The 12,664-nt window shown below is 40.7% G+C and overlaps 1 protein-coding gene across 9 annotated transcripts in view; it reads right to left on the reverse strand.

Annotated features, from left to right (window-relative positions):
- Positions 1 to 12,664, reverse strand: part of fbrsl1 (fibrosin-like 1) — a 227,704-nt gene that overhangs the window by 26,666 nt on the left and 188,374 nt on the right. For all 9 annotated transcript variants that reach the window (XM_085910590.1, XM_085910596.1, XM_085910595.1 and 6 more), the window contains one exon: positions 2,931 to 2,979. In XM_085910590.1, the coding sequence (XP_085766716.1) occupies positions 2,931 to 2,979 (49 nt within the window). The remainder of the gene's footprint in view (positions 1 to 2,930; positions 2,980 to 12,664) is intronic.

A 12,664-nucleotide genomic window follows, 5' to 3' on the forward strand; every position in this document is an offset into this window, starting at 1 on the left:
TGTTCTTAGAAGTACCCTACCCTCCTCTCTAAAAATGTTATTTTCTCTCCATAGTCTTTGGTCTATGAGACAAAGTGACGTCTTCCTATGTGCACGTAAATAATAGGCTACGTGAGGAAGAAAAGAATGCCTTGCACAATTTTTTGAATCGAGGTATGTCAGTTAAACAAATGGACATCTGTCACACTGACAAGCATGAAATCTGAAATGAGTCCTCATACACAGCAGTTACTCAGCTTTCAACTCTCATGTGCCCTCTGGAAGATGTCAGCTGAGTCAGATGTGCATGATGGCATTTGTGTGCATCTCCCTCACCTCTCTCTTCTTTGTCCCATTCTTCTAATCCAGTATGTGTGGGCCGGTAAGTTTAATGGAAACAATTTATTAAGTCCGGCTTAAAATGCCATCTGCAGTTAAGCCTCCCAAAGCCGCTAAGCTCCCGGTTTCACCCCAGAGCTTGCTGTGTTCACGCTTACTGTAATGCTCTGTTTAAAATGAGCACAACGGGTCAAAATTAATCAGGATTACAAGGCCACAAATCCACTTCAGAGATAAGTTTTCTACCAATCTTTCTCCACCACTATCCCAAGATGCCCTCGGTTTTATTGTTGTCGTGACCATGTGTAGCATGTGCAATAACGGATACATGCGAGCGTTAACATTATCACTGATGCTATTCCCCGATGTTTCTCAGGACGTCTGCTGGTGATGAAGACATGGTTTAAAAAAAACAAAAAAACAAAAAAACATCACAAGATTCCATGAATCCCACAAAAAACGGCACTTAGCCTCATTGTTAGCAAAGCATTTCGTGGGGCCCGCGAAGCTGCTGCTTCTCATTTATGTTCCACCACCAAAGCAAACAACATTCAACATGGTCAGAAAAAATTCCAAGTGTTCCTTTCAAATTTTTGGCCACTATATGGTAGGTGATAACTTCCTATCACTTCCAAAGGCACACCCTTGCAAAATGTTAGGTCTTGAAGTGAAGTGCATACTGTATGTATGTATGTATGTACGTATGTATGTATGTATGTATGTATGTATGTATGTATGTATGTATGTATGTACGTACGTACGTACGTACGTACGTACGTACGTACGTACGTACGTACGTACGTATGTATGTATGTATGTATGTATGTATGTATGTATGTACGTACGTATGTATGGAGCCTTGTACTTACTCTCAAGTACGTTTTGCTTCTCATTCACCTTCGAGCAAGTGAAAACAGTCAATTGAAATACAATACAATAACAATAGCCCCTTGTTCCATTAGACTTTAAGTATAGCTTACTCCTAAAATCCATATTTGACCATCAGTTAAAGACAGGAAGGTAAAGAAAAACACCAGTTAATTGTACTTGGCTTCTGCGTCACCATAATGAAGAGACAAAATCTAGAAGATAATGTGTAAGCCTTTGGGTAACAACACTCCCAGAGAATGGTTTGCTTGTTCTATTAGTTTTCCACTGCAGCATGTTGTCAAAAGACTAACAGCAGAAATGATAAAAAGTCAATAATATGAGAGACTGAAGGCTATGATGTCCGGCCCCCAAACCAGCATCTTTGAGCGTAAATACGGGGTTTTGCGGCCAATGATTACAATGTTGGTCTGTCTCATTAGTCAAACAGAATATGGACTTTGGAACAGTTCAGGTTGATCCCTGTTGTTTGCACGCATTGCTCGGAACAAAAATAAAGTTCACACAATTCAGAGAAACAAGCAAAGCAAAGCAAAGCAAGTCATTACCTTGGAAACTGTTAGATAAACATCACATCATTAAATATGCATTTACTGTATGCCATGTTTAGGATATATATATATGTACGTACACACGTGTGTGCATGTAGTTCTCAGCAACAAATACTCGCTTAAGCAAATACATTTCTCATTTGTGTTTTCATTGTGAAAGCTTGGGTCACAAAGAAAAAAGTTGCAGTGAATCATCTAAATTAAAATTACAGTATGTTTTACCTTTTGATAAGGAGTTTGACTTGCCTGCTGTTAATAAAAACAAACAGTGACATGCAAATGAAATCGGTTTCTCGTGGAGCCATTTCATTGCTTCAGACGAGAAACCAACATCTCTCGTGGAAAACAATGACTTTCATTGTTAATGGGCTTTTTGGAGCCAAGGTATGAACGTTCTCCATAACATTACATTACAAGGATGGTGCTAACAAAGCTGTGAGTGCGCTCCGGCACTTTTATCAATGTACAGTTTAAATAGAGTTTTGCTCAAGGTTAAGATGCAAAAAATGACAATATATTATTTTGTTTGGTTTATTATGACCTCGCCTCACAATGTAGGTTTGCTCAAGTGTAACAAGACACAAGTAATCCTTTTAATCCAGATATGATTCCTTAAGGTTGAAGGAAAAGAAAAAAATAGGGATCATTATTGCAAAGAACACGCCTTACTAACATCAGATCGAAAATCCAAACATTTTGATCAGACATCCCTAGTCTTTAACTATTTAAAACCTCACTCAAACTTGATATCTACGATTGAAATTTGTATTTTGTGCATTGCAGTGGCAAAGCACGTACTGGCAAATACACACAGCCTGAGCGTCTGACAGAGCTCTCGTTTCCTTTGGCATCCATTATGGCTCAGGCCTGCTGTCGGAGAGCTTGTATTGCCTGAGGGGAAGTTCCCATTTGAGGGAGCATGTGGCAGAGAGGCTCTAAATCCCCTCTAATGAACCAATATGTAAGAGGGCTAAGCCTCTGGCAGTGTCAGCAAGGAAACACCACTCCTCACCCTGGCAAAAAAACCAAGGCATTTGCATTTGCTCAGCTCTGTTTATGCTCCTATTTAAATCTGAATGTTAGCTGTGGGATTTCATAGGGGAGAAGGATTTACATGATTTAGACAGTGACGTAAACCCAGGAGGGGGAACAGACAAAGGAGTGGGCTCCTACCTTTGGGTGTGGTGGGAGAAAAGAGCTTCTCTGATCCTACGTCAGACACCTGCAAAAAGAAGAGGCAAGTGCTTTAGCAGATTAGTTCACTCAGATGAATCAGTGGCAAACCTCAGTCAACCCTCACTTCGATAATTAGTTTATTCATCAAAACCCTAATCCTGAGTCTTATTCAGGCACAAATATGGTTTAAGTGGTCAGAATTTTCCAAAGAATCCTCCCTGTGTACCTGAGGGTCCCTGACTTGCTTTTGGTGAGGTAACATTAGGTGGCACTGTTGAGCCACCTGGAAAAAAAGTAATGCTATAGTCAGATAGGCAGCTATGCTGCATCATGATGGTTGAAATGCAGGAAGCTGCTCATAAATCTTTCGTTTTGCACATGACTGGATATATCCAGTAATTAAATTTTATGCAACAGATCATGCAATCCAATATCAATCACAACATCCCGGACTATCACACAATCTGTTAGCATATCTTCACGTTGCAGTCAGTCAAATGCATGGTGTCAAAAAAAAAGCAAAATCATCTAACTATGACTTAATATTCAAAGTGTGAAGACAATATTCATCTCAAGTTGACATTGAACTACAATGTTTCATAAACGGTCCTGTGCATCAAATAAATTGATTATACAAAATTCAGACACATCTTCCATGCCAATTTAACAAATAAACAAAAATAAATAAAACAAAACAAAGTAAATAAAAAAAATATATCCCAGCTGATTTTGTCATTATATTCATTGACTTTGTTTGACTCTCTTTACACAAACACTCCTCTCAAATCGCTGCATATGTAAAAGGTAGCATATGTTCCACTCATCGGTTGCAAGTGTCCTCAACTGCTGTGCTTGTATTTTACATACTAGCACAAAGGGAAACATATGTAACAAATGAGCAGTGAATCAGAGTACTAGAGGGACAGACACAGAGAGGGGAAGCTAATAATTTTGTAAACACAGATGGCTGGCTGTCCTTGGCATCCCTGTTAGTTTTTCACAAATGTTTTGAGGGTGTCCTCTTCTCTTCAACAATTCCCAATTTCTCCTACACTGTCACTTGTGTTGCGTTTCTCCACAGTGTTTGTCTCTGTATGTGTTTTGTCTCAGTGCTAACCACCACAGTACCCAAAATAAAGCTGTGTGAAAGCAACACTTTGTTTTGCTCCATTTAACAGGAAATGTTAACAGAGGGCGACAACACAGTTTTCAGTTAAATTACTGCCTTACTTAGTCATATCACAAAGCCAAGTTTAAATATTTCCAACTGGAAGAAAAGGGAAACAAAAATAAATTACAATGGCGACAATGACATTTACAATTTTCATGATTTGAGGGCGCGTGTCTAAAATTTGACATTCAAACCTGTTTCTCAGTGTGGTCAGAGACTACGGAGGGAAAAAAAAAAAATGTTACGCATTGCCTGCTTTCATTCTTCCAGAACCAGGGTGCCAGGTTACAACACAAGCTCTTTGTTAACTTTGGATGACGTTAAACATACCAGTACTGAGGATCAGCACTAAAGTAGCAACTTCAACCCTGAATCATGGACCCGGAGGATCCTGGCAGGAAAAATATGGGCTCAGATTGGAATGAAGGTTGTCAAATGGACAAAGGTTGTCAAATGGACAAAGGGGCTGGCCAAGAGACATGCTAAAGGTAGGGGAATGCCAGAATTGACAAGAGTTAAAACAAATGTTTTGACTGCAGCGGCTATCTTGAGAGCACTACAGACATGACAAGTAACTGTGACAAAGTTAACCGTACTGTGCACGAGTTTGCAGTTACTTGTTTTTTTAACTGTAAATAGATTGTAAACAACATCATCAACCACCACTTTGACTTTATTACTTTGCTTTGAACTTGCCAAGACTACATGAGTCACTTGTACTATAATTCACAATTACAAGGTCGGCTTACAAAAGCGTGTTTAAAAAGGCATGTCAAAACACAGCCTTCATTTGGCCCGCTGCTGTTTTTGGAAATATCTGCGTGTCAAGTTGACTTTTTCTCCAAGCTGATAATTGAAGCAGCTTGCGGTTGTGGTGAACAGGGTTAATGTATAACAAATTCTTCTCACTCTCTTTGTTGCCATTAAAAACACAGAGGGTTGGGGTAGATGGCAGATTTTGGTATTGGGAAAAGGAGACATAAATAGTTCAGCTTTTTTTTTTGGGGTAGGGAAGGTAATTTACCCATTTAAAAACACTAATGGGGAATATTTAAGTCACATTGCCTGGGAGCCAAAAGTCTTTGGAGTTGGCTGTGGGAAGCCTGACCTTTTTGTAGGCCGTCTGCTATTTAGGCCCGGGGCTTCAGGGGTCTGGCCTCCTCTCTCGAGGGCCGTCAGCAGGCTTCAGCTTTCCTTCCCCGTTCTATTCATTAGCTGTGCTTTATGATTCAGCTTCCTCTGAGCCACACAAGAGCTCCCTGAGGAAAGAGACTGCTGGAGAGGGATGAAGCTGAGGGAGGGGAGCAAAAAAGCAAGAAGGAGGTCATAGGGCCCAGCCGAGGCCCAGCTCTCAGCAGCTGTGAAAGCCTCCTGTTTCCTCAGCAGGCGTGAAAGGAAAAAAAGTTGGGGGGGCAGCAGCACGGGAACTGGGCCAGAAAAGCGAGCATAAGAGCGCTAACTTGTCTAAGTGCCACATGCTGAACTATAATTCCAAGATTTAGTGATTGCCAAATTACATTGCCGCTTGTTTCTAAAAATCCCCCAACTTCTCAGAATACCTCTGACTTATTGACAGCATAAATGTCTTGATAATAGCAGTTAACAGAGGTTACATTTTACTAGCCATCTGCTGACAAGAAGCAAGTGGTGGTACGAGTGGAGGGGCTGGAGGGGGGGGTGGGTGACTTGATAACGTGTATTGAAAAACATTGCAAGCTAATCAATTTCGACAATCTGACACATGCCTAATTGCTTTTTGGAAGTATTAAACCACTTCCATTCAGCATTATTGCGCAGAGAGCTGACTGAGCCAGGCAAGGCAGACATTGAGGGAAGGCGGTATAATCACTTGAATGACCTTCAAGGCATGAATTTATGAAAGACATTGATCAGTTAAGCCTGTGATTTCTCCAAGACAGGAAGGTCAGCAATTACCCAGATTCAATTAACCCCATTTCATAAACACTGCTGAGAGACTCATTTCTCTCTACACCGAAACCCCATCTTGCTTTATATTACATGATACTGAGGATTTCCATCTATTTTGCAAGCACAGCATGTATTGGAGCTGTGATTATTACCTCCAAAAGGAAGCTACTGTGCAGCCAGAGTTTGGATAAAAGTAGACTAAATAAAACCAAGCATGTACACCTTTTGCCCTCCCTCTCAACTCAAGACACAATTTGTACTCGCAATCTGGCAGAGTGATAGCCACAGCTGGCATGGAAAACAAAGAAACGTCTTTGGTTTAGTCGTGTTAATGCCTACAGTGACCATAGTTTACACTCATTTGACACATGTAGAGTATCCCTGACTTCAATAAAGTCCGATTGATCTGATTAAAGTGTGAGTTCTTGTTGGGAAAAGGGAGCAATGGTGTGTAGTTTGGTCGATATCTGGTGTCCCCGTTTTAGTGTCTAGTCTTATATTTGCCAAAATAACCTCCCTCTCTACTGTTTAATACTATGTTGGAACGGGTGTGGTCATGATGTTGACAGGGACGTCACTTTCACCCACCACCTAATATTGAGTGGATTGCTTTCCTAAGGGTGGAAATCTTTTTTTTTTTTTTCCACTCTGTGACTTTAATAAGCCGCCATATGAGAGAAAAAGTCCACTGTATGCCAGGCAACGCTGCCGCAGCACCTGCTGCCTCATTCGGCTCGAGATGTACCCAAAATCCACACGGCCCGGGCAGTAGACAACAGTTGTTCTCCCAATTTTGCAGCGTCTGTCTGGAATGCCGAGTTTGATTACAAGTATATACGTCTGTCTGTTCTATCTGTTAGTGACCGTTCTAGCGACTGATAGTAAAAGCACATACTATCAGTAAAAGTAGCAGAGGCCTTATTTTCTGTGTTCTTGTGGGTATATATCAGTGTTTCAGTAAACACTTATCAGCACCCACTCAGAGCACCCTGTCATCTTTAATCCCAGACATTCACTATATATATATATATATATATTTTTTTTTAGCAATAAACACCTCATTAGCCCACAGCTCCAGGGCAGCAATGGAAGACACCAAATTAATTATCTCGCTTGCATTTGTCCTCTCCACTGCTCCAGAAAACTGAATGACCTCCCAAGCGATTGTTTATTATACATTTCAGCAGGTCTTTACATTCCCAGGGTAGGGCAGCGAGCATCGGCCTTACATGCAATTTCAAGCCGGCATCAACAATTTCATCACGGTTGCCTGTGTGCCAGAGCAGATGTGGGCTAGCAAGACGGCAACCCCCCAGCAAGTAGGATAGGATGTAGAACATAAAGAGCAAAAAGACAAGAATCTCCCACGCAACTGTCAGCCAATGGATACTCGCCTCAAGTGTAGCATCATTAAGATGATAATGAATTCCATAGTGATCATGGACAATACACTGGTTTCCCTCTGCAGACATAAACGTCTTTACGCTTAGCTAAAGGTGGCATTTTTACAGCCACCTATTATAGTGTGTGCAGAACAGCAGAGCAGACAAATAGTCTTCGCTTTTGCCCTAGCAACAGACTGAGTAAAATGAATGGTGTGAAAGAAGCTGGTAGTCAGGGGGCAGGGGCTTGGTTTTTTTTTTGTAAAATACTACACAGCCTCTTGCTCACCTTCTTCTCTCCCCGGGCCTTGCAGTAGTTGCTAGCGCTTATCAAGGTCGCCTGTCGGTTTTGTATACAAATTAGCGGTCTATCAGGGGAACACAGAGGCCTGTTTCATCTTGCTGCGCTGGACAGAGAGGGTCACAAATCAAAACTGCAGAAGGCCCACAGCCAGCACTAACCAGATAAGAAATGAAGGAAATAGGACAAGATCTATTACACTGAAGAGGATCCCGACCAGGGGAAACTATGTGCAAACGTGTCTGCATGCACACACATGCAAGTGTGCTGCTGTTGGGCAGATAAATATATGATTTTTATTGCATGTTGTACAGTCATGAAAAACATGAAATTAGGAGACACAAATACAGTCAAACCTCTACATACAAATTTAATTTGTTCCGGGACCTACTTCTTATGCTGAAATAGTCGTGTGTTGGATCAAATATTCCCATAAGAATAAACTATAATTCATTTAATTTGTTCCACAGCCCCCAAAAAAATGAGAACTCCTTAATAATTATAATTACAGAGAGCAATAAAACAAATTACATCAGAGATGTAAAAAACAAAAATACAAAGAAATAATCAATAAAAGGTTTTTTATTGTCACTGTACCTTAGAGACGCTGAGAGGTTTGACTGTATTAACATGAAAAGTGGACTTTTTGTTTTTCCTGCTACATAGTACTATTGGACTGTAGTAGGTTAGAGCTGTGCGATACCTGAGATTTTGGTATCGATAGACACCAAGTGAATACTGACACCTTTAAATATCATGCTTTGCGCAAATTAAACTTTCTCTTCTTTCTTGAGTTCTTAACCATGCGTGCCATACTATCTTCAATGTTGTTTGAAGTTCCAATGTAGAAAGTAGTAGTAATCTGCATATTCTTAGTCCCCCACTTTCTTAAAATTCCTATTGTCCAGACAACACCTCCTAGCTTGTTTAGATTCCATTCGTTAAATAAGCTAATCAGTGCAACCTTATTTAGCATTGTTTTGGTTTTATTTCTGCTGGCCTTGGACTGCCAATCAGAGATAACACGAGGAGAAATTGTGCACTGTGCAGTTGCGTTTAACTTCAAGCTATTCTCACTCTGTCAGTATATTTTATGTTTTGCCACAATAATAAACACCTGGTAGATGGAAAAGCTCAAACATAGCATAAAATGACTATTAACATTTAGAATACACCCTGTAAAAATAATTATTTGAAAATAACTGAAATTATACAAATGAATGTAAAGGTTCGATACTAGCTGTTTAGTTCAATGCGATACTGATTCTCACATTAGTATCGATTCGATTCTATGGATATTTGGATCGATCTGCACAACCCCAGTGTAGGTCGTACATCTTACATTATTGACATTTCAGTTTTACGCTGGCCAGTATTTCTACTACTTATTTGTACGTTCTTTGCAAAAAAAAAATCTTAAGTAGGACAACAACAATTTGTAATATCTCATGAACATAATGAAAATTTTTATTTAATTTATATACTGGATTGACATTGTCATTAGATCTCCAACACTCTTAATTGAGTCATCGGGTTGACTGACTAACACAATCTGAACCTTGCCCTCAGTTACTAACAACTAAGGTTTGCAAGATTTTAAGGCCAGCAAGCTCCCACTGTCCTGGAAAGTGAACCTGATCATGTTAATGAACAATCTTAGTATTACATGAAAATGTATACAAGTTTTAACGCACCAAAACAAGTGTCATGTTGACCTGTAACCATCAGGCAGCTTCATCCAATTGGAAGTCCTTCCCGGGAATTGAAAAAATATACATTATATAAAGTTTATCAAAGACCACAACTTACATATTTTTATCAATATTGCGCCTCTTGGCATACCAGAGTTCTCTGTGGAATGTGTGTGTCTTTTCTTTCTAATATCGTAAATATGTGCAAGCAATGATAAGAACCACAGGATATCTCCCTAGGGAATCAAGGAACCGTCTGGCATCATTCTCAGGCTCTGAAAAAAAAAAAAAAAGAAGCGATAGCTTGCCTGGCTTGCCAGTCCAGGTTTCTCAGCAGCTGAGATAGCAGATAGCGCATCACCGGTCCTGACTGGCTGGTAAAACAGCTCCACCACCAAATCACGGCTCAATTGGGGCAGCTGCAGGGAGCTGGGATTGCATAGGTCACACTGTCCTAATATCCAAATCATCCACTTGTTGTAAAACCTTTCCCCTCCGTTGTCAGTGTGGTTGACAGACAAGCCTTTTTGGGTGGTTATTGTCTGAGAAGCAGGATAACAATACGGGGAAAATTATTTACAAAGCCAGCTTTCTTTGGTGCACTTACAGTGGAGCCAGTGTTGTTGCTCCGGAGAGGATTACGGAGGAGATAATATTTCCAGTCGGAGCCATAGCCACAGTAGAGCTGCCTTTTAACAGAGAGATACACATCATTCTGACTCGCCCACTGTGACATAATCACCCTGCGGAGAGCTGCAGGCAAGCTTGGTAGGCAAACCACCTCTCACTGCAGCTTGTTAAGAGAAAGGTGTCTTTAAGCAGCGCTCAATAGAAACTCTCAACTATTTTTCTCCCACTCCATGTGAACAATGTCGAGGTGAGTCATCGACCACCTTGGGCGATGTAAGTTACATTTTCCTTTTCTTGCTCTCTTTTTTTTTTAAATCACTCTGCACTTTTGACTTGGATGAATTTGCCATCAGGGCAAAGAAAACAAACTCAGCGGGATGTTAAATAATGCAAGGATAAAAAGCGGTGACCCTTTCCCTTACCTCGGCCCACACACAGTCAAATTGCCTACAGTACAACAGCGCAAAAAAAAAAAAAGGCAAAGCCAGCGTTGCATAGAATTGTGCCATGTACCACAAATAGAGTTTTCTCGGCTGGGCATGGACATCTCAAATGAGAGAAAAATAGTTAGGTGGAAGCAGATCCTTCCTGTAGCATGCCGGCAATTTGAGCGATATGACTCACATAAATACATAAATACTATAAAAATGATACCAGGCAGCACAAGATTGATTTAATGTCCGAGACAGTCCTTCTCCCAACACTGTGCACGCAGACATCTGATCTCTCGACTTGGCTCACGAGTGAGGTTACAGTTAGCTAGTGCAGCGTGAAACTGTTGATGCTGGTTTAGAGCCATCGTCTCTCTTTAACCACAAGAGCAGCTGGAATGAATCTTTGGGGATTTAGGAATTCTCCTGCTCATATGTCAGTTGCGAGCATGAACCTCCACCAAGCAGGAGGATCAATACAGCCACTTGTCCTGTGGGGGAATGAAGGGAGGGCAGGGAGTGCAAGTGGGGGAGTGGAAAACTGGAAATGGGGCAGGATAAGACTGGCATCCAAAGCCAAATGTCCTCTTCATTTAACACCCCCCTCCCCCCCAAAGGCACATGATGCACAAACAAACAAATTATGTACTATATAAAGGAGACTGAAACCTCCAAAGCCTCGGGGTCATATTTGAAAGGGATGTGGCACGTTAAGTGGAATTTACTTTTGATGTACACATCAGGCTTCAGGTTTCTGGTGAGTGTAACCCAAGCTGCTCCCTGCAGGATTGAACTGAACTTCTATCGCAGAGCCAGTCTCGACTAGAAATACGTACCTTCACAGCTCAGTTGCCTATCCAAGGGTCCATTTTCAGTTTAAGCACCTCTTTTACACTGACTGGAATTCCTTTACATACATCCTTATATATCGACAAAGTTTTAAAATGGGCCATTCATTGAAGGTGCGCCTTATAAGCCGTTGCGCCTTATAGTGCAGAAAATACGGTACTTGTGAGAGAGTTTGTGGCTTTGGACTTTATACTTAATACTCAGCAACACCCAGACTACAACAATACTGTAACAATTACAATACTGTCATGGGTTTCAATTACATAAAATATTTACTTTACATTTTAAATGTGCAAGTGCTAAGACATGCTCAATGGACTCTGTAGCACTCAGGTATAGTGATATAAACAGACATTCAAACTTGTGGATAATGTTTCTACCAGACATGATTAAACAGTGACCTACTTTTACTGAATTTGCGTGTAAAAATAACTGGACATATGTTGTACGCTGCGATTGGCTGGCGTCCAGTTCAGGGTTACCTCGCTTACCACCCAAAGACTGCTGGGATAGGCTCCAGCAACCCTCGTGAGGGTTTTGCAGTTTGTAAGATGAATGAATATGTTGTACGCTTACTTGGAGGTACCTTAGCTTTATCAATACAACATAACCCCGCCGATTGTGTCATCGCAACCATGTCGCACCAGTACACGAATTTCTAAACACTTAGGAGGGAAGGACAAGTAACATTCAGCAATCATGGCAAGGACAACAAGGGAAATGTTGCCGTCCTTGCCAAAAGTATGCAGAGCATCAATTGCTTATTATATTGAAATGAAATTATAATGAAGTAAGTGAACGCAACTTTGTCTTACACACAACTCATTGAATTATGCAAGTGAAAGAAAAAACAACAACAAGCAAAGGATATTCCCTGGAGCAATTATACGCTTTTCGAGGGCTTGTCTGTGTTAGCAAGAATGAATATCTTAGCACTTTGTGATTGTTTGCAGTATCTGCATACGAGCACACTACGTGAACAAAAAGGATGTCAAGCCATATACAGTACTGAGAAGAGTTGTTTCCTTTTCTGGTTTGCCGGTTCCAGTGAAGTTACCGAAGTGTGTATGCATAATGCATTGCATGAGATTTTAATAGAGTGAGGGAAAAGCATAGTTAAACTCTTAATTGCCACTGTTCAGCAAAACAAACCAGTCCTCTGTTAATAAAGCACCCTCAAAAATGACAATTACAAGCTGCGTAGTCTGTTTGCATTGTTTCACATGCTCTCGCAGTGTGTTTAAGCCAGGCAGGAAAATGGTTTTAATTACCTCTAATGTGAAAAATCTAGTTTGTTTTTGTATAGTGATTCTATGGCAGGGGGCCAACTTAATTCTAATGTCTGCA

Source organism: Syngnathus leptorhynchus, chromosome 4, assembly GCF_054491065.1.
Source record: "Syngnathus leptorhynchus isolate UIUO chromosome 4, UIUO_Slep, whole genome shotgun sequence".
NCBI classification, from domain to species: Eukaryota; Metazoa; Chordata; class Actinopteri; order Syngnathiformes; family Syngnathidae; genus Syngnathus; species Syngnathus leptorhynchus.